The 27,802-nt window shown below is 42.6% G+C and overlaps 1 protein-coding gene across 3 annotated transcripts; it reads left to right on the top strand.

Moving 5' to 3' along the window:
• Positions 1-606: 606 nt before the first annotated feature.
• Positions 607-26,291, top strand: C1H21orf91 (chromosome 1 C21orf91 homolog). 3 transcript variants are annotated; one of them, XM_090060163.1, is made up of 5 exons: positions 607-729; positions 1,850-1,980; positions 21,543-22,076; positions 24,684-24,746; positions 25,177-26,291. In XM_090060163.1, the coding sequence occupies exons 2-5, from the start codon at positions 1,857-1,859 to the stop codon at positions 25,335-25,337; spliced, it is 882 nt and encodes a 293-aa protein (XP_089916289.1). In that variant the 5' UTR covers positions 607-729; positions 1,850-1,856; the 3' UTR covers positions 25,338-26,291. The 3 variants fall into 3 exon arrangements, with proteins under 3 accessions (XP_089916289.1, XP_089916296.1, XP_089916305.1); XM_090060170.1 differs by lacking the exon at positions 607-729 and adding an exon at positions 759-929; XM_090060179.1 differs by lacking the exon at positions 607-729 and adding an exon at positions 1,345-1,709.
• The last annotated feature ends 1,511 nt before the right edge of the window (positions 26,292-27,802 follow it).

Below are 27,802 nucleotides of genomic sequence, written 5' to 3'. Positions count from 1 at the left end.
TGGGTGGAAGGCAGAGTAGATTCGCACCTTATAGACTAGCCAAAGTAGGTGGGTACACAAATAGATACAGGTTAGATATAGATGGCTCCATATAGATCTCTCTGCGTGTGTGGGGGGGGGAGGGGAGGGGGGTGTATATACATACATACACACACACACGACGTGTACGTATGTATGTGTTTATTCTTATGTGTCTATATACATGTATGCATATAGACACATATATGAATATACATATGTACGCGCACACCCGGCCACAGTAGAACACACCGCATCCCGCCCCTCACTGCATAGTCGTGCAACCTGCAGTTCCCGGACCCGCCCCCTTAGCGCCCGTCATAATACAGCCCTCTTCCCCCACAATCATTTGCTCTAGCAAATGCGCCGGCGGCCACGGCTGCGCGACGCTCTGGGAGAATCCAACTGCTGCACGCGGGGGCGGGGGAAGAGGCCTCACATACCGAGAGCGCTTCTGTGAAAGTGCGTGGGGGTGGAAAGTGGCCGAACTGCCTGGCCCTCTCCCGCGCGGCCTCGCAGAGGAGAAAAAAGCCGTGCAAAAGACAGCGTTTAATGGTTCCTTCCCTGTTTCCCCCCTCTTTCTATCAGGGACAATGGTGCAGGCCGGAAGCAGGTGGGGCGGGGCCTTGCGGAGCCGTGGCCGGCGCCGCAGCCGCCGCCGGCGCAAACAAGTGTGGAGCGGGGCCGACACAGCGACACGAGCGGGCTCGGGTGAGGGTGGCTCTGCGCATGTCCCGGCGCGCCGCGGAGTGACGCGGCCTGAAACGCGGTTGACGAGACAGGCGCGAGGCCACGGGGGAGCCGTTCCCGGGCGCGCCAAGCGGGGCCGCGAAGCCAGCCCCGGATGACGTCATCATCGGGTTGCGCAGGCTGCGAGGGGCCCAACGGCCGGGCTAGGGGGCAGGGAAGAGGTCAGGCAAGGGGTAACAAGCCAGAAGTGGTGTTGCAGAAGAGAGACTGGGGGTTAAGAGTGGAGGGCAGAGCTAGGATTCAGAGAGACCTCAGCAAGTTGGAGGATTGGGCCAAAAGGAATCTCTGGAGGTTCAATAGAAGTGCAGAGTCCTGCACTTAGGGTGGAAGAAACCCATGCACCGGTACAGGCTGGGAGCTGACTGGCTGGGCAGCAGCTCTGCAGATAAGGACCTGGGGGTTACAGGCCAGGTTACACTGGCCAATACAGTGAATATGAGCCAGCAGTGTGCCCTTGTTGGGAAAAGGGCTGATGGTATACTGGGCTGCACTGGTAGGTGTGTTCCTTGTAGGTCAGGGGAGTAATTCTTTCCCTCTAGTGGTGAGGCCACATCTGCAGTACTCTGATCAGTTTTGTCCCCGCCCCCGCAACTTCAGAAAGGATATAGACAAATTGGAAAGAATTCAGCAGGGGGCAACAAACATGGTGATGGGGCTAGTGACATGACTTCTGAGGAGAGTCTGAGGGAACTGAGCTTATTTAGTTTGGAGAGAGACGATTGAGAAGGCATTTAATAGCAGCCTTCAACTACCTGAAGGGAGGTTCAAAAGAGGATGGTGCTAGGGTGTTCTCAGTGGGGGAAGATGACAGAATAAGGAGCAGTGGTCTCAAGTTGCAGCAAGGGAGGCTTAGGTTGGATATTAGGAAAAAAATTCCCACTAGGAGGGTAGTAAAACACTAGAACAGGTTTACTCACAGAGGTGGTGGCATGTCTATCCTGGTAGGTTTTTAAGACCCAGCTGGACCAGGCTGTGGCTAGGATGATCTAGTTGGGGATGCTCCTACCTTGAGCAGGGGGTTGGACTAGATGACCTCCTGAGGTCCCTTCCAACCCTAATTTTATTCTCTGATTTCTCCCAGGGCAACTATGAATGAGGAGCAGTTTGTGAACATTGACCTGACGGATGACAATGTGTGCAGTGTGTGCAAGCTGGGCACGGAGCAGGAGACGCTCTCATTTTGCCATGTCTGTTTCGAGCTGAACATTGAAGGTAAGAAGCCCATCTGGGCTAGCTCTGCCTGGGGAGCTTTCTGTCAAATGGCACCTTGTGCTAAGCCAAGAGGGAGTCCCACGAGAACAAGGTCAGAGGGGGAGCTGGTACTTTCTGGGGTGAAGACCAAGATGAGCCCTCTCTCATAGCCCAGGTTAGATCAGTGACTTGTTTATATCTTTCTAGATATAGGATCTATGTTTAAATCTGAGTTGAGGGTAATCTTATGCAGAGTTCAGATTATGGTTGTATCAGATGGTTTGAATAGGGATGATTTTGCTTCAGGCAGGGGGTTGGACTAGATGACGTCTGTAGGTCCCTTTCAGCCCTACTTCTCTGTGTCTACGTTGCTATTACCTCGTTCTTCTGTACGCCATAGAAACCCTGGAGCCTTCTTTGCCCATCTAGAGCAGTTGTTTTTAACTAGGGTATCCCGAGTCCCTTTTAAAGATGTTGTGTAACATTACCACTGCCAGGTGTCCAAACACTTGTGTATCACAAGATAAAGCCAGATATTTCAAATAGGAATTCAGAATGCCAAAAACATTCTGGTCTGTTGTGATCTTTCATTCCTTTTGCAACAGAAGATGGTGGTATTATTTTTTCTGTGGTCAAGGAAGGAGTGAGTGGAAGCTAAGAACTGGTATTTTCTCAGCGCTGTCTTGGGTCTAATGCAGTTGAGAACCGCTGGTCTAGAGTATGTAGTTGGCAGCTTTACACTTATATTGTAACTATCCATTTCCCAAAGTTTGTAACTGAAAATTAGACAAGTTGTATGAACGTTTTCCTCAGATGCTTATTTAATATACAAAGCAGTTAGGGTATTGTTGTTCTTGTTAAATTTACAGAGGAGGATACATCACTGCATTTTCAGAAGCTTTGCAGGCTTGAATTATCATTTTGAAAATTGTCTAAAGGAAATTATTTCCGAATATCAAGAGAAAGATTTAATAGATTTTGTAGTTTGGTAGTACCTGAAGTTCCCAATCAGACGATTCTGTATATTTATTTATTTATTTTTTTTAAAGAGCTTTCAAGGCATCTGATCTTCTAGGACAGCACTTTACTGATGCACTCAGGTTAAAACTTCAGTTTCCATAGGAATAACCTGGACAAACGTTTTCAGGGTAGATCCAGTTTTATGCTAGGTGTTTATGTGGTACCAAGGCAGTGGAGCCTGGGTTCATGATAAAGCTTCCAGGCACTACTGCTATAGAGATGCATTTAACTAAGCTAAAATGATTACAAAGGGGCTTATAATATAATGTGACTTAATCAACCTTGATTTCAGGATTCCTGTAAAAGTAAAATGCTTCCGGTAAGGCAAGGCCATGGTTTAATTTTGAGGGTCCCTGAACATTAACTCACAAGCATCTAAGTATGATGTCCTTGGATTGTGGAGTTTGTGTGTGGTAGTGTTGGAGGGGGTTGTTCTGTTTTGTGTTATGTTGTTTGTCTGTCTTTGGTCTGGGATTTTTTTCCCTATATACCAGTTAAATGCTGGCTTGAACAAAGAGTAAAATGCTCCCTTGCATGCTGCAGATAAATTTTGTTTTAACTCAGGACAAACTTTGTAGCATCGTGCTGCTTCAGGATCTAGAAAATTACTTAATTGATATTTATTCATTCAGATCTATGTGCACAGCTGCAGCAATCTAAATTGACAGGAGACAGCTGAACATGAAGGTTGTCTACAATGTGGTACATAAACTAGTGTTGCTTTTGAAGTTTTGTTGATGGTAACATCCACTGTAACTGATGGTAACATAAAGCCTTTTTGGAACATCTTTTGAGGTGTAATAAGTGTTTCACAGTGCTTCAGCAGTTTCTTGTGCTGACTTTCAATAAAAAAAAAAATCCCTAGAATTAGCTTCAAACAGTATCATTTAAATTAACAAAAAAAAAAGATAAATTAATATTCCTGTTCTGCATTTTGGTAATAATATGCTTATCTGCTTTGTTGATATAGACAGAACTTTCTACTGTATTTGCATCTTTTCATGATGGAATTGGACAGTAGTTTTGAATATTAAAGTATGCTGTCAGGCTGTTTTTAAATCTTGTTGTTTTCATGTCTTAAAAATGTCATTAGAAATCTGCAAGCCTCAGGTTTTTTAATGCTACCATCCCAGAGAAAAACTTAAAATTTTGTCTTGTCAAATACTGGACTTTTTCATGGGAGTTAAGTACAGCCTTCAGCTACAAATGGTGATTTTTTTTTTTTTTTTTTTTTTGCTGCTAGAAGCATTGACACAGATAAAGCAGATGTCATATATGTTTGCTATGTTATGTTGCTTGAGTTGTACTCTAGCAAACTGGAAGTATACACCATGGCTATTACTTCAAGAAATACTGAAATTTCATGTGACTTGTGACTTCAGAGATATTAAAGATTTTGTAAAGGAATCTAAGCATTATAGTCTTAGGAGTTCTTAAAGAACTAGCTATGTAGAGCACTAAGTTCTGCTTCATTTTGTGTTTCAGTTCCCATTATATGTGCCTGTATTAAAAATTATGGACTGGTCACCATAGTCTTAGAATAGTTCAGTCTGTAATGGATTTCTGCCTTCAGTGTAACTGTATGAAATAAGGAAGTGCTAACACTATTTTTAGAGATGGGTAACTGAAGTGAGACATGGTAAATTACATGCCTTTCCAAAACAGCACCAGAGTTTCCGAACCAGGAAGCAAAAGGTGGTTTCCTTAGTCCTAGTTCAATGCCCTGTCCTCAATAGCCTTTTTAATTCTTGAAATGATACCAAGATTCAGGAAGGAAAAAGACTGCTTAATCTACACACTAATAAAATATTCCATAAATTTTCTTGGCTTAATTCAATCATAATAAATGCTGTCAATAAGTGTTCTAATACACTTACTCCTTGTATCAAAAATATAAGGAATTATGACTTGCCTAATAATTTGGTTTGAATAATTCCGAAAGCTATGAGAGAGTGCCTAGAAATGTCATGGTTATTATTACTGCTCTTATATGAACATAACAACTAAATAACAGTTGTCAAAAAGGTATGTAGACTTAGTTTTGTTATATTTGCTGCTGGCAAAGGGTTACATAATTACCATTTGTTATATAACCTGTTAGTTTCTGTTCTAGCATTGGAAAGAGATAATGTATACAATAGTTATGGTGATTTTTGTTTTAGCTAAATGTTTCAGGATAGATAGCTATGGTATTATTGTTTCTTTAGCATTCCCTGTGTCCACAGTAGCTTGTTCTGCCTTCATACACAATTTTTTTGCCAAAAGGTATCTCCAACTCCTTCATCTGGTAAAGGTCACAAACTTGAGTTTGTGAACTTTAAATTCTTTTCTTTTAAATTCTTCCCTTGGGAACATCTGATCCTTGTTTTCTAGAACCAACTATTCCAGATAACTTTATGAGAAAAATGAAACTTTTCTGGCTTGAGAGTTAATATGGTATGGGAAAAGATATGACGTTTTAAAATGTTTCCTAATTAAATAATACAGAAAATACAGCTAAGTGACTGTACAAATTGCAGTTGAATTAGTGTTGAGTACGCTTGTGCCTTAGTAGAGCCACATCTGTATCAGTGTTATTCCAAGCAGCCATAACAGTCTGTTTGTATGGATAAGACTGCATTCTTGAGGAACATAGTTAAGTTGAAGTGAAAACCCTTTTTAACTCTTAGTCTGGGGCTGTCCCAGCCTGTCCGGACTCATCAGGCTTCTTCCTGGGTTGGTGTAAAATGTTTAGGTGTGTCTGAGGCTGCCTTTGTGTGTTTAAACATTCACTGGAATATTTGAAGTGTGCATAATTATGAGGATATCTGTGAGTAGTTTTACAAGCTCAGCATTGTCAATAAAGAGATGTGTTAGATTCTCTTCATCTTGAAATCTTAATTCTAGAAATGTTTCTACATGTGTTTGCTTCTTGACTTTAGCTTAAATATAGCTGATTTATTTCATAGTCCTTGTGAAGACATGTACACTGTGAGGAAATTTTGGCATCTTAAAGCACTTCAGTGGGGATGTGGGAAGAGAGGGCAGCCTGACTATCTATAGAGAGGGCATCTGCAAATCCAAAATGTGTACCTGAAGTACCTGCCAGTCCTTAAGTTAAAATAAATATTAATATTAACACTTAATTTTTTTATTTAAGAATAGCTTTTGCTAGTATTTTGTCCAACTGGGTGCCTCTGTAGATCTTGCTTAGCATAGAACTAAGGTTTAAAACTGCCACTTTGCTCATGTAAATCCTTGTTGTGCATTGGTTGGCTTTCATATAAAGAGAACATGACAGCTTGGTGTATATGTGTATGTAACTTTGGTCCTTTTTATGGATACAGGAATGCATAGACTTGTAGATTGATTTCCTGTTCTACATGAGGGGTAGGTTGCATAAATAAGTAAGGAAGTTGCATGAGGCATGTCAGCGTTACCACTTCGAAAGCTGCTGACGATGACGTGTGCAGGCCTCAAAGGTCTCTGCTGGCATTCTTCAAAGATGGATGTTTTGCATATACTACAAAAGTAGTTTGAGTGGGTGCTTTTGTTTTTGTAAATCTGATAGTTTTGAGTTGAAATTCTATTTATCCACTAAAATGACACTGGGAAAGTCTGTTATTTAACTCTACGAACTGTTTTCCTCCTAGGGAAGACTGCATATCAAGATTAAAATAATTCAGCCAAAGTTTATTCTGTAGTTTGTTTGAGAATCAGTTGTGATGGCAGTCCTTGTGAGGGCACTGGTTCACTAGCGACTGGAGCAAGTTTTATAGACAACCTAAAAGTTAGGTGATAGCCAGAATTTCTATGTAGGGGCTACATAGTATGACACAGTTTTATATAGATGAACATGCCATACATAAGTTTCCTAGGATGGAGTGGCCATAACATTATTAGTGGGAATTGAATAATGGCAGGCCTTCAAATGCTCAGATTGCACATGTGTACACAACATCAGTGTAGTTTGATCCATGGCAGTGTGTGTTTAACATGTCTCTGCTTTGCAACATCACACTTCAAACATCATGTCCCCAGAGACCATCACTGCATTGAACCTATTCCCAAACCAGTGTAGGGACCTTTGCATTGGTGCCAGCCTCACAATATTCTGTACAGTTTTTCAAGTAGATTGCAGGATGTTTATATCTGAGGATAGAGACACATAAATAAGCTATTTTAAGTTTACTTGTAAACTTAAAGGCATCTCAGCTGCAGTAACTGGCTGCGTGCATAGGATTAGCTACCACGGAGTAGCTGACAAACTTCTAAGTTCGCACCTTAACTTAACCTAATGATGATTTATTCATGTGCCCATACAGTCAGCATTTCTAACTAAACTGGAAGCTAAGAGTCTGATTGCATCTCTCATTTCATAGAAGGTAGTGCATGCATGCTTGCCTTTGTGGAATTTCCTGACCCTTTTTCTGCTTCACTGACTGCTTACAACACTATTGTGGCTAATTTTTGAAGACTGGAGCATCTCGGCATTCTGAATACCATATGTTCATGTTTATAGATTGATTGATTTATTTATTTATTTATTTATTTATTGTGTAGCATGTAAGCAAGTATCTCCTGTCTATCACATGGCAGAGCAAGAGAGTGGATGAGAAAAAAGTGACTGACAGATAAAAATTATTCTGTTGTAAAAAATGATTTACTACAACCACCTTCCTCTCTTCCTTATTTTTTTTTTTTGTTTGGAGGGCTGACAGAGATACAGGAAGCTATATCTTAACAAAAAACTGCTATGCAGGCGGGTCAAACAAAGTACGATGTTTGAAGCCTCTAATATTTGTGCCAAAATCTGGTTCTTCATTAAGTGCATAAATGAACACCTTTAAAGGGTGTAGAATAGTAGACTTTTGGTACAGAATTAGCAAAGTAGGCCTTTCTTTTGTATCAGACTTACCAGAATTGCCTATTTCATGTCAAATCTAATTTAGGATAGACAACCAATAAACGTTAAGTGTTAACATCCCAAGATCCTAGTCTTATGCACCCCTACATTGGGTACAAATGAAATCAGTCAATTCTGTGCTCAGTATATTTTTGGCAGCAGAGCTCTGATGCTATAAATGCAGTTGGCTGTCATTTTTGCAGAGTCCTCTGTGCTTAAATTAGTCGCAAGTAAGCAGGGCAGGGTTTATTACTGTTAATCTGGCAGATCATAGATTGCTTCTTTCCAGCCAAATAAGAGAATCCTGCTGAGTAGTCCACAGGTCTTTGTTTCTGCATACTAGTTTCAATGTTGCTAGCAGTAGCAGTGAATGTTTCTAGGTTCCCAGCCAGTTTGCTGTTACCCACTGGAAAAAAAACTTTGTACAAGGAGCTTCATATGACTTGATGGCTCTTCCAGCTCTGTTCCTGACGCTTTGCTGACAAAACGAAGCGGAGTATCTCTTCCTTACTGAAGATATTAACAGTCAGTTTTATTCTGACAAAATTAAACGTGTTTGTGTAAAGCAGAAAAGACCTTCAAACCACTATTTCTTACCTTCAGATTTTAAATATGAATGGAATTTCTTTAGACTTGTACATTTTGTGCAATGATGGTTGTCTGTTTAGGAAAGATGTAATGTAATCACCCTTAGGGTGCGTCCAGATGAGCAGGAGCATGTTTCCCCAGGGAAGGCCTGTGCCATGTGTACACTGGCACACAGCAGATTACTCCCAGTAGGGTAGGGGAGGCTGGGGCCAGCAACTTTGCTGGACCCAGCAGGAAGCCTGTATGGCAGCATGGCTCTGGCTGGCCAGGCTCTGGGTTTGGGTGATGTATGCAGGAACCATGTGCGCCACCCTGCTTCTTTTGGCATGGGTTTTTTTTTTTTTTTGACCCTGGGTTTTCCCAAAGTAGCAGTTTGGGGAATGCCTGCATGTGCAGTGTGTGACACCACAGATGGGTCTGTAGTACCACATACTGCATGTCTGCACTTGTCTGGACATGCCTTTAGTCTCTAATTACGAAGGCTATGTCAGTTTTGCAATATAATGATTTTGCTTAAACATGGTGCACCCGCCTGGTCTTGTATAGGCGCTGTCTAGTGACCTTTGAGCGCACACCCGATTCTGGCTGCAGGGTGTGTCCCTGGGCCCCGTGTGTTGGGTCATGCTCAACCCCAAGGGAGGCCCTGACATTTGCCTGCCCCAACTTAGTCTTCTTTTCTTCAGTGGTGGTGTTCTTCCTTGGGGCTTCTTACAGACCGGGTGCTGCCCTTTGTGGGCATTTTTGGGGCTCCCCTATACCCCAACCATGTGCCAGCCCTCAGGACCACCAGGTGATGGGTTGCTGGCCTGTCCCTTTTTTTAATGTTCTTGTCTGCTCTCTTCTCTCCTTGCCCATCCCTCGATGACCATTCACCCTGGATGACGAGGTTAAGGACCATCCTCGTGTCTGCACCTGTCTCCCTTTTGAGGCTTCTGCTATGCTGCCTCAGTCTTCTCACTTGACTCGAGGGTCACTTGTGGGTACTTCCCCCCTGGTCCGGCCTCCGTGTGCCCTCCAAAATAAAGTAATAAAAAAAAGAAGATAAGAAAAGAATAATCAGGGTATGGGCTTCTGCCCTCCCCACTCAAGGGTCTGAGTCTGTGGTCCACAAGATCCCTCAGCACCGTCTCTCCTTGGCCCGGCTGCCTTGCCGAGCTGGGTATGTAACTCTTCTAATGTGGTCAAGACCCCTCTTGGGGGTCTCTGTCCAGCCTCCTTCTGAGCTGCCAACCCTGTGGAATTGCAGCCTGGGGAGCAGCTTTGCCCTTTGGCATTGCTGCACCTGTCTCCATTTTCCTGCTGCCGGCTTTTAAATCTGCCGGGCAGCGTTTTTTGCTGATGTCATCTGCTGGTGCTGTTCCCAGCCGGCAACAAAAGCAGCTGATGAACCGCGCTGGTGGCCCTTCTTGGCATGGCTCTGCTTCTCCTAGGGATGGTAAGCGTGCCCTCTTTTCAGGGCCATCTATTTCTTTCTTTGGGCAGGTCAGCCGTGCCTCGGGTCCTGCCACAGGAGGCTGCTCTGGTGCCTCCATTTTTGTCCCCCTGGGACACGTGGCATCAAAAGTACATCAAGACATTAGGTTTGGTTTTGGGCTGCTGAAAGACCTATTAAACCACATAGTGGCTGTTTCATATTGCTTTAACTTCATGAGCTGAGAAAGGTTATTAAAGTCACAGTGACTACTCCTGTCTAAGCATAATGGAAGTAAGTCTTAAAGTCCCTGTTGGAGGCCTTTTACAGGATTCTCTAAAAATAAGTTTTTCCCTCATGTGTATGCTGTCTTCTCTTTTTCTTTACTTTCAAATGGCTTTAATAGAGGAGGCATAAGAAGTAATAACCTTGAGGGGAAAAAATAAATGAGCCAAGGACTTAACTTGTAAAAGAAAGTAGTTGAATGTTGAAGTCTTTAGTGTCTTGCTGTGGTTAAAAGCAACAATGACACTTTTTATTTATTTTAACAACTTTTTCCCACTGTTTTCAAAAACCTTCTGATACCTATTTAATGATACCTGGTACAGCATAGGATTTTAGTGCAAACTACTTGTTGCTATTTTTGCATGTATAATCAAAAAAGCAAAATTGTTCAGACTTTAGCCTCAGGGGTTTTATAATTGAAGAATGTGTGGTGATGTCCATCCTTTTCATGTGAATACAGAGAGAATCTTTACATGTCTCACTTGTTTGTTCAACTACCATTTCATCATTCTGTTTAAAAATGATAATGAAATTGCTGACCTCAAGCAGTCTCTAATGTTCCTCTTCATTTTGATGGGGATAGCATCTTTTTACCAGAATTGTAGCAGAAAGCTGATCACTTTTGTAGTGGACAAACTGCTGCTGAATCAACTTAGTTTGCCTGATCCTGCATGGACAGACTTAGCATGCTAGGGCTGCAGGGTTGGGCTCGTACTAAGTTGTGCAACACTACTTGGAAAATAATAGCTGCCTGTTCTCCCAACATGACATCTGAGCAAAACATGAAGCATGTGTTTGTATGGGAAACTGTTCAAAAAGCAGTTGTTGCTTCATACCAAAAAAGATATGTTGATCCTGTTCATCTTTGTGAATCTCACAGTGATTTTTTTTTCCCCTTCATTATGCCCATACAGTTATTTTAGCATTTGTATTAGATAGGATCTGAAGTGCATAAAAACTTTTATTATGGCCTCTCTGTTTGCTTCAAACAGTTAAGACTTGTGCTGCTTAATGAACCACAAAATGACTTTTCCTACCACTGGAGGTATTTGCATTTCATGTTCAACGTTCAGGACAAATGCTGTATCTGATCCAGACTACAACATATATTTAAATTACATTGAGTGCATTTACACGTGTGTTAATGTGCTTTTCCTAATGCATGTGAAATATATGAGGTACTAAATAAATGCACATTAGGCAGTAACACAGCCCTTCCCCCCGCCCCCCCCCGTGACATTTAATGCACAGTAGCCTATTCTACTGCACATTAGACTATTAGCACTTTTCTTATGCACCACTTTAGCGTGCGGTAGAACATGCTACTGTGCATTAAAGCACATGTATAGGCATCCCCATTCTGCCCAAAGTCCTGGCTTGTATCATCACTAACAGCTGTACTTTCCTTCCCTTAATAAGGGCAAAAAAAATAAAAATAAAAAGGCCATTGCTTTTTTTGTGGCCTGAAGTGCTAGTACCACATTTATGTATGTTCTAAAATATATATATATATTTTTTTATTGCAGTACAACAGTAAACCTAAAAAACCATCCTGGGCCAGTGGCTTTGTAATGACTTGGAAGGGAGAGGGACTTAGTTGCTTTTTATTTCAGCAGTACCTCATCTATATCATATGGTTTTGCATTTTCTTATGACTTGATCTTTCTCATGTTCCAGTTGGCAGGGGCTGGGAAATGCTGTGGTAGGCTTCTCATGCTTCGTTACAGATGATAGAGTTTGTTATAGCAGGGTTGGCAGCAGGTTTGCTGGCTGTTAAGGAAGGAGTGTTCACACTTAGAGAATTAGGCCCCTATAATGGAGAGCCTCCAAGGTGGAAGCATGGAGGAGATTCCCAGGGTTGTCTCATGTTCTCAGGAAAATGCTGGTGTTGAATAGCCTACTAATCCTTGCAGAGTTGGAGACATCCAATTTAAAGATGGTGAAGTGAACTAAAACAGCCTCCTATTCCAAGAGCTGGTTTTTTTAAGATATAATAAATATATTGAGTTGTTCTGCAGTTCTGTAGTTGTTTCAAATGCAGAATGTTATAAATGAGACATTCCTATGCTGAATGTACAAAGTACTTTGCAGTTTATTGATTTTTATTGTTAAGTATTTGACTGTTAACTCAATTCACTTTACTTTTAAAATAATGTGATTCTAGAATAAATCTGTTTTAATATTCTTAGCTTTTAAGGTAGCATTTACAGTTCAAAGCTGAGTCATGTGCATAGACTTGACCAGGCTTGTGAAATTAAGTGGGACAATGATGCAGCTTCCGTTAAGTTTGTCATGCCCAAACATGATGGGAAACGTTTTTTTTTTATTAAACTTATCCTTTAACAATGTTTCTATGTAAGTATTAATGAGCGAACAACAAAACAGTTTCCATTTCTATAAGTACAGTTGGACCATATACATATGAATCGGGACGTTTGCAGTTATAACTTGAATGATAATCTGCCCGCCTTTGCAGACTAACACTTATTAGGCGACTGAAGCCTTCCAGCTCAGTTCAAGGTATATAGCTTTTTATTCCCCCCCCCCGCCTTTTCTTTCCCCTTATCTTAAAGGAAGTTATATTTAATACCATATTATGTCAGATATAAGAACCCACCAATAATTAGATTCTATATATGGAAAATTTATTATACTTTTCCAGGTATGGAATCTTATTGTTGGAGGTTTGCCTTTTTAATTTGTCCCCTTCCCACTGCTGCAGCAGGGAAAGTAAATCTGGAGGGTTAGGTAGCCCCTTTGCCCCCCAACCTCCCCAGTTTCTTCCCCCTGCAGCCCCTCCCACCCTGTTTTTACTGTCAGACCTTGCTGTCTCTGAGCACATGGAAATGAGGGGCCAATTTGAGAACACTGATCTTTAAATAAACATACATACTCACTTTTTTGTAGTAATGCTATATTTATTGTTTCCTCATCTTTAGAACAGTATTAGCTCTAAATACTCCTAAAGATGAAAATGTTTCAATTGCATAAATCTCCTAGGAGAGTTGCAATAAACTGGCTAAAATGCCACAATCCAATACTTGCTGTCTTTTTAAAGAGTGATCTTGCTGGATACAGTTCAAGTCCTGATCATTTTTATGTGGGTGGTTTGAAACTTGCTTAATTGTAGGCAGGTTGCTGAATTAAAGAGCAACTGCTCAGGTGTTTGTTGTGGTCTTTTTTTAAAGCAGTAGGGGGCAACATTTTGGTATCTGTTGCAAATAACCTTGCACCCTCCCTGTACCACTTTCATAGAAGTCACAAAGTAGGACTGGATGGTACCTCAAGAGGGCATAGATTCATAGATTCATAGATGCTAGGGTCGGAAGGGACCTCAATAGATCATCGAGTCCGACCCCCTGCATAAGCAGGAAAGAGTGCTGGGCCTACATTACCCCAGCTAGATACACATCCAACCTTCTCTTGAATACCCCCAGGGTAGGGGAGAGCACCACCTCCCTTGGGAGCCCGTTCCAGAGCTTGGCCACTCGAACTGTGAAGAAGTTCCTCCTAATATCTAATCTAAATCTGCTCTCCTCCAGCTTGTGGCCATTATTTCTTGTAACCCCCGGGGGCGCCTTGGTGAATAAATACTCACCAATTCCCTTCTGTGCCCCCCTGACGAACTTATAGGCAGCCACCAGGTCGCCTCTCAACCTTCTCTTGCGGAGGCTGAAAAGGTCCAGTTTCTCTAATCTCTCCTCATAGGGCTTGGCCTGCAGGCCCTTAACCATACGAGTGGCCCTTCTCTGGACCCTCTCCAGGTTATCCGCATCTTTCTTGAAGTGCGGCGCCCAGAATTGCACGCAGTACTCCAGCTGCGGTCTGACCAGCACCCGATAGAGGGGAAGTATCACCTCCTTGGACTTATTTGTCATGCATCTGCTGATGCACGATAAAGTGCCATTGGCTTTTCTGATGGTTTCATCACACTGCCGACTCATGTTCATCTTGGAGTCTACTAGGACTCCAAGATCCCTTTCCACTTCCGTGCCACCCAGCAGGTCATTTCCTAGGCTGTAGGTGTGCTGGACATTTTTCCTCCCTAGATGCAGCACTTTGCATTTCTCCTTGTTGAACTGCATTCTGTTGTTTTCTGCCCACTTGTCTAACCTGTCCAGGTCTGCTTGCAGCTGTTCCCTGCCCTCCGGCGTGTCCACTTCGCCCCATAGCTTAGTGTCATCTGCAAACTTGGACAGAGTACATTTCACCCCCTCGTCCAAGTCGCTGATGAAGACATTAAAGAGTATCGGTCCAAGCACCGAGCCCTGCGGGACCCCACTGCCCACACTCTTCCAGGTCGAAACCGACCCATCCACCACAACTCTCTGGGTGCGACCCTCCAGCCAATTCTCCACCCACCGGACTGTGCAGTCATCCAAGTCACAGCCCCTTAACTTGTTCACCAGTATGGGGTGGGATACCGTGTCAAAGGCCTTCCTGAAGTCCAAGTATACGACATCCACCCCTCCTCCTGCGTCGAGGCGTTTTGTGACCTGGTCATAAAAAGAGACTAGATTGGTCAGGCACGATCTACCTGCCACGAACCCGTGCTGGTTTCCCCTCAGCATAATTTGTCCTGCCAGGCTCTCACAAATGTGAGCCTTGATGATTTTCTCAAAGATTTTGCCAAGGATGGAGGTGAGACTGACTGGCCTATAGTTACCCGGGTCCTCCTTCCTCCCCTTCTTGAAAATGGGAACCACATTGGCCCTTTTCCAGTCCTCCGGGACTTGACCCGTGCGCCACGAGCGTTCAAATATTCCCGCCAGTGGCTCTGCAATGATGTCGGCCAGTGCCTTCAGTACCCTCGGATGGAGCTCATCCGGGCCTGCTGACTTAAAGGCATCCAGTTCCTCCAAGTGACCCTGCACCACCTCAGGGTCCACGCATGGAAGTCTGGTGCCTTGCTGCTGCCTCCCTACACTCCCAGTGAGAGACTTGTCATGCCTCTCACTTAGGAACACTGAGGCGAAGAACTCGTTGAGGAGTTCAGCCTTGTCCCCTCTGTCCGTCACCAATTGTTTCTGCCCATTTAGCAGGGGTCCTATTCCTCCCTGGGCCTTCCTTTTACTCCCTATATATCTAAAAAACAATTTCTTATTGTCTTTTACTTGGGTTGCCATCCTCAGCTCCATGGTAGCTTTGGCCTGTCTAACTGCCTCCCTACAAGCACGAGCAGAAGAGGTATATTCCTCTTTGGTGATCTCTCCCTGTTTCCACTTTTTATGTGCTCCCCTTTTGGCCCTTAGTCTCCCCAGGATTTCTCTGGTCAGCCAGGGAAGCCTCCTGGCCCCTTTCCCTCTTTTACCTCGCACGGGGATCGTCTCTCTTTGTGCGAGAAGGATAGCTTCCTTAAGGCACAGCCACCCTTCTTGGGCTCCCATCGTTTCAAAACTACTACTCTGCAGTGCATCCTTCACTAATCGCCTGAGTTTGCTGAAATCAGCTTTCCTAAAGTCCAGCACGTTCACCCTACTGGTTACCTTACCCACTCGACGCCTTATGTTGAATTGTACTTTTAGGTGATCACTGTCCCCCAGATGGCTACCGATCTGTAGGTCCCCTACTATGTCATCCCCCGTTGCCAATACCAGATCCAGTAAGGCATTCCCCCTAGTGGGACCATGTACCTCCTGCGTCAGGTGGAGGTCCTGTACACAGGTTAGAAACCTGCGTGAGCGGTGGGACTTTGCTGTCTGTGTCTCCCAGCAGATGTCCGGGTAGTTTAGGTCCCCCATGACCACCGCCTCTTTAGCTTTTATGGTCTCTGAGAGTTGCCTCAGGAGCCCCAAATCTATTTCTTCCCCTTGATGTGGGGGTCTGTAGCAGACCCCTACCACCAAATCCTTTTCTCCTTGCCCCCCATGTAGCCTAACCCACAGTCCTTCTACTTCCTCATCCTTTGATTCTGTCTTGATGAGGGTTGATGTATATTGCTCCTTAACATAGAGCGCAACCCCTCCCCCCCTTTTCCCGACTCTGTCCTTTCTGTACAATCTATAGCCCTCAATATGTACCGCCCAGTCGTGGGATGGATCCCACCAGGTTTCCGTCAGCCCCACTAAGTCGTAGTCGTTTAGTGCAACCAGGAGCGCTAGTTCATCCTGCTTGTTCCCCGTGCTCCTAGCATTAGTATATAGGCACTTGAGCCCTGTGACTGGTGCTTTTGCTACCCCCTCGCTCCAAGTCCTAAAGGGCTTTTTGTCCCTAACCTTCCCGTTCCTTACCTGTGCCGTATTGCTGTCCACCCCCTGCCTTTCACGTTCCCAAAGCTCTCTTTCTTCAGGCTGGGCTGTCCTTGTGGGTGCCACCTGGTTTGGTGGTCCACAGCCTCCCCCACCCTCATCTTCCCCTCCCCCCGACGAGCCTAGTTTAAAGCCCGCCGGAGGAGATCCGCCAACCTGGAAGAAAACACACGCATCTAGTCCAAACCCCTGCATAAGGCAACAATGATCTGTGTTTTGATTTCCTTCCGCTTACTGATTTGCTGCTCTGCTTTTTGCTTCTAGCCCTGTGTTCTCTGCCTAATCTGCTACTTGACTTTCTTCTCCCTGCTCTATCTGCCCCCATGGTTCTTTCTCCTTCCCCAGTCTGCTTTGTGGCATGCAGAGGCTGCCTGTGCCACTTGTGGCACCCATGCTGCAGGTTGGGTGCCCCTGCTTTAAAGGATGCTACTTATCTACTCCTTTGGAGTTCACCAGCACACTATGGATTGCAAACACTCTTCTTTACAGGGGCAGGAAGAGGAGAGTGGTAAGGAATCTAGTCCTGCAAAGTACCTGGGTTTTATTTAATAAAATACAAATGTCTTATAGTTACAATGGAAAATATCTTTTGTAGAATTTATTGCAATGGGTTGGCTGATGATTTAGTAAATGTGAATAAGGGAAAGGCTTTCTTTCATTTGTAAATAGCCTATCTGCTCAGCTCTTCTTCTGGGAGTACAGGAAGGCAGTGATTTTTTTTTTTTTTTTTCTTCTTGCTTCTCTATCAGAGAGAGAGAATTAACTCTTGCTGACTAATTTTTGTGTGTGCACATGTTTACGGGTAACATTTTAAGCTAGTAAAAGTCTCTAGAAGTATAGGCTCTGTCCTTGAAATACATCATCTGTAGAAAGGGAGTGCCTGGAATAAATATGCTTGAATAGTAGAATTGAAGGTATAGTCCTTAGTCTTTTTCTCCACCTTGTTCTAGACGAAACTGAGAGTCAAGGTCACATGGAGAGGAGGAAGGGGCGAGATAAATATTTAGGGCCCTTTCCCAGTCTTACCAAGGGCTTTATTTCAGATGTTGTAGCTGTGACTAGAATTCTGAAGGGGAGCAAGCAAAAAGAGCTGCTGTTCATGAGTGACACTGTTTTTAGAAAATATGGGAAAGGGGGAGAAGTATTAGAACAGGGGCAGGCAGTTATTTCAGGCAGAGGGCCGCTTACTGAGTTTTGGCAAGCCATCAAGGACCGCATGACAGGCAGCCAGGGGCAGACAAATTATTAATTTTCTAAAGTTTTTAGGGACCCCGCGGGCCAGATAGAATGTCCTGGCAGGTCACATCTGGCCCACTGGCCATATTTTGCCTGTCCCTGTATTACAACCTTGTACTTCCAGCTCCTAGGCAAAATAGGAAGGATCAGACCCCTCCAAAGGACTCTAAAAGACAGTAGAAAAGAATGGTTTCAGCAGTACCCTAAGCATACAGTGGTATACTTAACCAGCTTTAATGGGGAGGGGGAGCACCTATTTAGGAGCTTGCCACAGCTGTTATAATCTGTTAGGTCTCAATAGCCCTGTAGCAATATGAGTTACCTAAATCACCTTAACATAGATGCTGGATGAAGCATGGTTAAGTAGGAGCAGTTTACCACACGGATAACCCAATAGAATTATGCAGACATAACACTTGCACTGTAGCAGTTTATATCCATATCCTTTTGATAGTGATACAGTCCTGCCGTCTGCTTATGCCCCTAAGTAAAAACCATGAAAATTTTTTCCGTATTCTAACAGGTTAGATCAGGGTTGTCAAATATATGGCCTGTGGGCTGGATGGAGCAATACAATTCAGGAGGTGGGGCCGCAGAATTCAGGGCTCATGGGTGTGATGTTTACAGCTGTTGGAAAAACAGGAGCAAGAAGGAGCTGTGTAGATACTTGCCCTGCTGCCTCTGTACCCTAGCCCTTTGCTGCATCCAGACCTCCTCCCCTCCTTTGGCCCCACAGATCAGGTCTGGGGCCCAGGGTGAATTTGACATTCATTGTTTAGATAAGTAACTACACCTTTCAATTTTGAATTCATCTAAGTTGGGTAAAACCTAGTGCTACATCTAGATAGCAGAAAATCTCTCCCTGCACTTCAGCAGTTCTAATCCAGACAATTTCTACAGACTGACTAGAAATATGACTTTAAACTGATACTTGCGTCCTAAATGTACGAACATTCTTAAATTCAATTCAAACCTCACTTCTCATTTTAGCTTAATAATGATACCTTTGCTTGCTTGTCTGTTTATTTTTTAAAAGAAGTAGATTTTAGGACTTGGTATAGCAGTCATTAATTGGGGAATACTGCAGTGCAGACTATCATTAGTTAGATTAATTTAGCCTTGTAGAATTCTGACAGCTGAAATTAAATTAAACTTGACTCTATTTCTCATTAGTGCTCTTTATCCCTTTATCTGCTGATAACAGGTATTCACATGTTCTTAGTTTTAAAAGCAATTTAGACCTGGAAAGTCGCAGTGAATACTTGCTGGGATCCAGATCTAATAACAGCAGCTTATTCTGTTGTATTATTTTCAATTGAGGTAAAAAAACCAAACTCTCTTGGATAGCTACCTAACAAGATGAATACAGGCATAAGAAGTTAATCAAGCAAGCTATTTATTGCCATTTTTGTTTTGGATGAAAAGAAGTGTGGTCACAAGGATGTGTAAAATAGCCTTGATATGCAGGTGTTTAATACACCTGTTGAGTGGATTGCAGAGAGTATGTGCCCTTCTCTTCCTCCCCCATCTGTCCTTCCCCAAAAAAGAGCACATGCCAAGATATCCGTTATTAGGTAAGGTTATGCCCTTCAGGGTTTTAGTCCTGTTGTAAGTGGGCATTATGAGCTGCTAATTATTGTTGCTGAAGTCAGTAGTTCAGAATAAGGATCTAAAATCTGTTGTAGGTGAAAAAGTAAGAATGAATAAATGTTCTACCCACTGTACTTCCCCCAAGTTTGGTATTATTCAGTAACTGGACCCGTTTGTAAACGGTCACACAGTTCAGTCAAATGTTGCTTCTTTAGCAATGCCAGTATATAGGGCCACCAAAGTAAATAGAGGGATTTTAATAAAGGTCACAAGTTATATCTTTTGAATTAATTAGGGCAGTGGGGTCCAACCTTTTTGGCAACCATGCCGTAAATTAGTCCTGTGCCCTCCTTGAGTGCTGCTCCAATTCCTTTCCTATGACCACTCAGCTTTTCTGCTTCCTGCCCTGCCAGTGTGCTGTTTCTCAACCTCCCTCTTCTGTTGTCCCACGCCAGAAGCAGCTGCCTGTGGTACGTTGGCCAGCCCTGCCATTAGACACTGTTTATTAAAACCACTTTCCATATTTTGACTTTAAATTTGCCTACACAAGACAAATATAGGCAGAAAACAAGAAATTTCCTCTTGTAGATGTTTATTTCAGTATGTTTAATATGGTGAAAGCTTTGAGTTGTGGGGGTAAAGGTAATATAGGCCTTTTCTTGTTACCAGCTCACCTTGCCGAGTCTTTCTCTCTGTACTTGTGACCTTGTTTTCTTTCAACTTCACTGGTGCTTCAGTTCTGATGTGGGTCTGGATTCTTTCCCTTTTTGCATATCTTGTTCTTAATGAAGCTTATTTTACTTTAATTGTTACAACAAAAGGCTGCCTGGATCAAGGTTATGTGTTAAATACTGTGCAGACATTGAGTCCCTGCCTCTTGTTGCTTACAATCTGAGGACAAAGTATACGGACTTTGGAGAACAAATATTAGACTCCTAAATAAATACCCTGATTTTTTTTTTCAAAGATTCCTAAGCTGGCTATAGGAAGTGAACTGCTGAATAAGGTGTTAACTTTTCACCCATCCCCTCCTGGGTAACATGTATCTACTTAATACAGGGAGTGACAAGAATCTGGCAGAAAATCCTTTGTAAATTAATCCTTTGTATGCTATTGTCTTGAGATTTGTACTTGGAGTCATCCTGTTATTGAGCTTGTTTCTGCTGATCTTACTGTGGGGTAGCCATCCTCTTAAGTTAAAGTTATATGTGATTTGTCCCTACAGACTGCCAGACTTGTTTTCTTTGAATACCCTTTATTTTCTGGGTATTCTTGGCTTTTATAGTATGAATGATATATAAAAGGCAATAATTCCTTTGTTAATCACTGTCTCTTGTATCCATCTCAGAAAATAATGGAAGGGTGAACAGCTCAGCCAAGTGAAGTTTGAGGCATTTTAAGATGAAGTCTCACAGGCTGTTACAAAAGGACAGTTATCCTGCCCCACAAGTCCTCTGGCTGGCATCAGCCTCCCTGCTTACCTGGAGCAGACAGCTTGGGCCAAGGCTAGCCTGCCTAGTTTGCGAGGGGGGATTTGCAGGGGAAAGTGCAAAGCATCCTGAGATTCTGGGGAACTGTGAGTTAACTTGAATCTAGAGGGGATCTGGGACAGAAGTTCAATAAAGCAGTTTAACCTGAATCAGTTAAATATGACACTGCATTGACCCAGATTTATCTCAAACTGGTTTCAGCCATTTTGAAAGAGTTTTATATGCACTGAACTATGGTTACGTTACAGATGTGTGCCAGTTTCCGATTACTAATACCAGTTTATGTGTGATTACTGTCCCTTGCCATTGTATCTATCAGAACCCTTTTGAGGTAGTGTTTCTCACAAGGCTTCTTGCTGTGGTCACTGGGGCTGCTGTCTGCAGTGAAGCAGTTAATGTTGCCACCATGATTGAACCATAGCCACCAGCTAAGTTGAGTTGAATTCTCTGTTCTACACTACAAAAATAACTTGTTGACCTAAAGAATCTATTGCCTGTAAGTGTCTTCAAACTATATGTTGATAAAGAAAATCATGGCCATGAATAGACACAGGTGATATATTGGATATAATATATCAGCCCTTCCTTGTACAGGATTGCTGGGCAAAATAGTTTATACACAAACACTTAAATGGAACCAATAGCAGAGAATCCAACTTAGAGTAATGCTAAAATATTTCATTTTCAGTTTTAATTTCAGTGTTTTTATTGGCTGTGTGAAAATAAAACCTCTTATACAAGCACTTCTGAGCTTCTGTACAGTTAAAGCTATTATCGAATGCTAATTGATATATTCAGTAACAGAATATCTGTCACTTTTGTCTTGACAGGTGTACCAAAGTCTAATCTCCTACACACAAGATCATTAAGGGGGCACAGAGACTGCTTTGAGAAATTCCACTTAATAGCAAACCAAGATTGCCCACGATCAAAACTTTCCAAAAGTACCTATGCAGAAGTAAAAAACATCTTGAGCAAAAAAATTAACCGGATTATACAGTATGCGCAAAACAAGGATTTGGACTCTGATTCTGAAAGCTCAAAAACATCCCAGCACCAGCTTTTTAACTTCAGACATCAGACAGACAGAAAACTGCTCCCACAGTTTGATTCCCCAGTACCCAGGTACTCTGCAAAATGTATAGATGGAAATTCTGGGAGCATTTCAAACTGTTCACAAAGTATTTTTGAACCAAAAGAATCCACTGATTTCAGACTTGATATGTTGCAAAAAACTGGTGCTACGTTTCGCTGCAGTAGTGTTTTGTGGGCTAGTCACAACCAAACACAGAAGACAGAAAATGCTGAAAGTGACTTGGATACCAGTGTTCAAAGAAGATGTCCCCATTATAGCAGGGAAGAACGTAAGTAGAGGGGAAATGAGCTAGTGCTGTTTAGCTTCTTGCTGTCTTCTGCATAGTTTCTTCAGTCTCTTGACCAGTTGAGAGCTTGCCTGTTGCTAGTTTACATAAATCAGTGCATGGTAGGAAAAGATGATTATTGTGAAGCTAGGAAAACTAGTTTTCAGGAGGCTATACTACCAAGTAAATCGCTATGGACTGTATATTCTTGCTTGTGAACCCAAATTAACCTACCACATGTCTTAGACTGAAAGAGAGCTCTTGGCTCTTGGCTGGAGGTACCATCGATACATCAGTCTGATATCAGATCAGCACCGATTATACAGAAAATCATCTCTATCAGATATTGGCCTGATGGGACCAATAATTTGGCTGATAAACACCCATGCTGCACACAGCCACAGAGTACCATGGAGCAGAGCTGGCAGAGTGGAAGCAGTGGAGGAGGGAGGGAAGGGGCATGGAGGGGCAGATCACTGCCCCCTGCTGTGAGGAAGGGGGCAGGGGCAGGTGCTGCTCGGGGAGGTGGGGTACAGGCCAGAGGCACTGCTCATAGGGTGGGGGCAGCTGCTGCCATTGCTTGCAGGAGAGTGAGAGCGGGGATGTGTGCCCCTGGATCTGCATGGGGTGGGTGACAGCTGCTGGATAGAACTAGAGATGGCGCTATGCAGCTCTTCTTGCCAGGGGCTGGGCTCCAAGTGGGTTTCAGTGGTGCTGGGAGGAGGCTGCAACCCCTTTTCCCTGCGGTTGGGTGGAGGTGGGTCGTTTAGCTGTGGCTGCACCAGGCGGCAGTGTGGGTCTAGAAGTGGAGCTGCAGCAAAACCTGTGGTGGCTGCGGGCCCCTCCCAGTGCCGCCAGAGTCTGCTCTGAGCTGAGCCCCTGGCGAGAACAGCCCCGCACAGCACTGGCTCTGGCTCCACCCCGCAGCTGCAGCCTGCCCTGCTTCACACAGATCCAGGGGCACATGCTCCCTGCCCCTGTCCTCCCAGGGTGCAAGTAGCAGCGGGAGCTGCCCCCACCCCAAGAGCTGTGGCTCTGTCCCGTACCACCGCCTGCCCCCTCCCTCACCACAGGGGGCATTGATCTGCTCTGTCATGCCACTTCCCTCCCCCTTCCCCTTCCCTTCCCCTTCCACCACTTTGGACTTACCACCTGATGGTAGTTGTATTGGATATCCGACCAATATTGGTTGATATGTGTCCTTAAAAAGCAGTTATCAGCCCCCCAGATCTCTATCTGTGCACCCCTAGAAATTACCTTTTTAATGTTATTTGCCAGGGATGGGTAATCCTGCCAGTATGTTACTTCCAACAGCAACCTTATTGTCTCCTCCTAACATCCCTGAGATGCATTTTAGACGCCAAACTATCTTTGATTTAATGATATGGGAGACTAGTGAACTTTGCAGGGAATCAAAATGTGAAAAGTAATAGTTGACTTTAAAGATGCCTAGAATGTGGAAAATAATATTTAGAGTGTTTACTTGCCAGTAATACAGATTGTCATAGCCTTATATGCTAACATAACTCTCAGATGTTTTTACTCGTAGCATTTCTTGATGGGGAAGTAGGAAAAAATACACTAGTTTTCATTCCCGTAAGAATTTGTGCCCTTCTCCTATGCTGTATTAAGTTCTTGAAGGTTAAAACAATGCCAGTGGGATGCCTTTGTAAATAAAAGAAGTATATGTTGTAGATATACAAATGAGCAGTGCAGCTGACAGACAAGTGATTGCTTCTGTGCTGCAGTCTTTGCTAGGGGCAGTTTCTACTGTGTCCCGAGTCACAGAACTTAGAATTTGCATTCCCTTAATCGCAGGTGATATGTTTGATTGTGACTATTAAACCAGAAAAAGCATGGCTTTAGGGGATGGAAAAAATAACACATAATGAGTTAATTAAAGGCTATATATGCACACTTGCCCAGACAAGTGTCAGTTCAGATGCTGTTTTTGAAAGCTTCAACTACGAGGAGAGACTGAGGGATCTAGATTTCTTCAGCCTTTGCAAAAGAAGGCTGAGAAGTGATCTTGTGGCTGCCTACAAATTCATCAGGGGAGGGCAGCAGGGAACAGCAGATGCTCTGTCTACTAGGGCAACCCTGGAGTAACTAGGAACATTAGCCACAAATTGACAGAGAGCAGATTTAGGTTGGACATCAGAAATAACTTCTTCACAGTTAGGGTTGCCAGAATCTGGAATGGGCTTCCAAGCGAGGTGGTGCTCTCCCCTACCCTGGGGGTCTTCAAGAGGAGACTGGACAAGCACCTAGGTGGGGTGGCTCTTTCCTGCCCAGGGCAGGGGGGTCGCATTCAGTGACCTACCAAGGTCCCTTCTGACCCTAACATCTATGGCTCTATGAACTTTTAACACTGAACACAGGGTTTTGTGTGAATAGGGTATGTAAATTAATGTAACAGTTGCAGCTGAGTTAGAAGAGTGACTCTTTAGACATTGACAAATTACTGCTAAGCGGTGTTGTTCTTGACTTACCTGAACAGCTATATTTAGGGTACAAATAAATAATTTTGAGGAACTGACAATCTGCTTACTAATGCTTATGTTTAATATTTGGCTTCTCTGGTAATAATAATGGGTTTTGTTGTTACAGTGAGTACGATGACTCTTGGAGAGTTAGAGCAACTAAATAAAAAGCTTCTCAAGCAAGTACAGGGTAAGAACTTTTAAATTTTCTTATGGTTGTGCAAAAAAAATATAATTTGAAAGAGAACTACGATGACTTACCAAGGTTTTAAATTTTGATCCAAAATCCACATGAACCTAAATACCAGAGCAAAGAAGTAAAAAAATACTTAACTACACTTTGATATAATACATGCTGTTATTATGAAATTACTTCCGTTCTAGAAGAAATTCCTTTCATTTTCACTTATATGTGTGTAAATTAGTTTAATTTCATATTTGAACTTTTCAAATCTAAACAGTTTAGCTTGTTTAAGTGTAAGGTCTGCTAGGGTCCTTAGTTTTGGCATATGAATTTATGGGCTCTGCTGTTGAAACTTTAGACCTGCCCCTTTTTAAATATTTAGAGACTTTCAATTAACAGTATGACTAGTTAGGTTAACCTGCTAATCTTTTTACAGATGTTTTTGAGGAGCTGACACGCCAAGTTCAAGAAAAGGATTCCTTAGCCTCCCAACTTAACGTCCGTCACATTGCTATAGAGCAGCTGCTTAAGAACTCTTCCAAACTGCCATGTCTACAAGTGGGACGAGCAGGAATGAAATCCAGCGCCCCCATATAAATGGAACAAGGCTTGAATCTATAGTATTTTCCTTAACAGCTTCATTCTCAGTAGCTGAACACAACCTAACAGCTTTTTTAGAAGCTTTTGAGGAAACTTTGGTTTTTTTTCTTTGCCTTCAGAAACCAAGAGATAATTGTATACTATAAGGTTTGCTTGACAAAAAAGCAAATTTTTTGTTGTTGCGGTTTTTTGGGGTTTTTTGTTTGTTTTAGATTTAGAAATATTACTGAAGTTAGTTTTTGCTCACTTTGAAAGTAGAGTTTCCCCACCCCCTCATCCTTCCCCTCTCTTCCCTATACACACAGCGGAAAATGCCCCTTGAAGTGGATTTCATGCGTCTATAAAATAGCATTTAGTTCATTCTCACAAAGAATGACCTGATGCTTATAAGTATGGGGCAAAATGCAAACTTTAGGTCATTAAAAAATTATGTCTGAGAAAGCTTTAAGGGGAGGAGCAGTATTACTGAAATTCGCCTCTTATTTATTATGAGCAATATTTTATTATTGAATTTTTATACTAAAGAAAAATTACTATTTTAGGTACTTTTCCAGATCTCTTTATAAAATGTCTGAATGATTTTGTGTAATGTTTATGCCTTGTATATGATTGTTTACCCTTTTTCAGGTCAGTATCTTTTCAGGATACAATTTTTTTTAAAAAAAGGATCTTGTTTCCCAAAGAGATTTGTTTCGCATTTTGAAAAATGTGAGGGTGCATAACTTTTTTCATTTTTGAGTAAATTTCTAATTGAAGAATTTAACTTCATCAGGCATGGATTGTATCTTGTAGAGTAAACTTAAGCACAGCACCTCCTTTTTCCCCCTGAAGTATTCCATTTTAGTTTTCAATCTGTGGAAAGTGGAGTTGTTTTGTACATGTGAAAATATTTTTCAATGCTTAATAAAAGTATATGGCTTCAGAAAAATGAAATAAACCCATAATACCTCATTATTCTCTCAGTGGTCTTGATATTACTTTTCTAAACTTAGAACTTGAGGAGACAGTCTAACAAGTTAGGATACAAACTATTGAAAGTGGTTTTTTTTGAGCACCAACAATACTTTATATTTCCCTGCCTCTTTAATATTAAATATTGGAAATCTACAGTGAGAAATACAAGGGTTCCCTCCTTTGCAGAAACTTAGCAAGCAAAAAAGTTAATAGCAAAGACCTTCTTGGTGTTACCTTGACAAAAATGAACTGTCCACAGCACCACATAAAATGGCACTGTGTTCAAAAAGCAATATGAAGGGAAACGCTTCTCAGAAGAAGTTCTCAGTTTACTTTGTGATAAATGTGAAAAGAGCCATAGCTTTAAATTGCTTACTTGTAAAATAAGTCTAAAAATAAATTCTATTCACTAATCCAGGCTTAACACCTGTTCCCTGGCAAGCTTCGATAATCTCTGTAAGCAAGGGTAACTTTAATCCCTATCAATATAATATTAAGATAACTACAAATATGCCCAGAGATTTGGCAAAAGGCGCTTTCATAGTGTACTGATAGTCTTAACGGTGCTTGCATCTAGAAATGTTGATTCGAGCCTGCCCGTAGGTAAACAGTTCTGAGATGCCTTTGTATAACTTGGAGCAACTACTCGGAAGTTAACTTTGCCTTCACTTTTCCTTCCTTCTCCTCTGGCCAGTGGCCAATCCAGTGCAATCAATAGACTTTTTCTTTCAAGTGGTCCACTGATTTTTCTGAGAACTGCACTGCTTCTGTATTTGATACAGTGCCAAGGGTTGTACCAAAACCTTGAGAGAAGCAACTTTATTTTCATCTGTTCCCTAACATATAGCCCAGTTCATATGATGATGATAAAAGTGTATCATGTCTCAAAGTAACCTTTAACCTTCATTTATGTATTTAGTCCCTTGATTCCAGTGAACCTTTTGGCAACACTTGAAAGTGAATGTGTGACTCCCAGCTCCAGTAGTTTGCCTTTCCTTTCCTTGTGCTTGGTACCTTTTATGCACTGCTCACAGCCTTCCTGTCCTACTAAGAGTAGATGGTACCAGTGAAGAACATGATCCTCTCTCTTCCCTGTCTGCACTTGAGATGAAAAAAAAATTATTTATGTATGATATTTATATTCTGCTCTATCAAAAAGGCTCCCGGCAAGGATTCCTCTCTGTCCAAACCCTCCTCCAAGTAAACCCACCCACCAATCATGACCACCCCTCCCAAATGCCACTCACGTCCAGATACTTTATGCCCTTTTAGTACCACATGCCCCATCTGCATACTCCTACTGCCCTGCTGCAATCCCAAGCAGAACCAGCCACTGTTGCCTGCCTCCTGTCTAAAACGTATCAAACTATTCCTCCCTCTGTCCCTCAACAAATGATGCTGAATTCCAAAGACCCATAACAAGAAAACGAAAATGCCTTCAGTCACCATGTAAGGGTGCCCTTTGGCTGTGCCCTAGGTCTGCACCCATGCAAAAGTCTTCATAAGTC

This window comes from Crocodylus siamensis, chromosome 1 (genome assembly GCF_052110815.1).
Source record: "Crocodylus siamensis isolate JL-2025a chromosome 1, ASM5211081v1, whole genome shotgun sequence".
NCBI lineage: Eukaryota > Metazoa > Chordata > Crocodylia > Crocodylidae > Crocodylus > Crocodylus siamensis.
Note: the sequence above shows the minus strand (reverse complement) of the source record. Positions and strands in the feature narration are given on the sequence as shown.

What these genes read in the sequence shown, in the direction of transcription:
- C1H21orf91 (XM_090060163.1), top strand. Translation starts at nt 1,857, where the DNA reads ATGAATGAGGAGCAGTTTGTGAACATTGACCTGACGGATGACAATGTG. An exon ending in TTTCGAGCTGAACATTGAAG is followed by an intron (nt 1,981 to 21,542) that starts GTAAGAAGCCCA and finishes TTGTCTTGACAG; the next exon opens with GTGTACCAAAGTCTAATCTC. An exon ending in GCTTCTCAAGCAAGTACAGG is followed by an intron (nt 24,747 to 25,176) that starts GTAAGAACTTTT and finishes ATCTTTTTACAG; the next exon opens with ATGTTTTTGAGGAGCTGACA.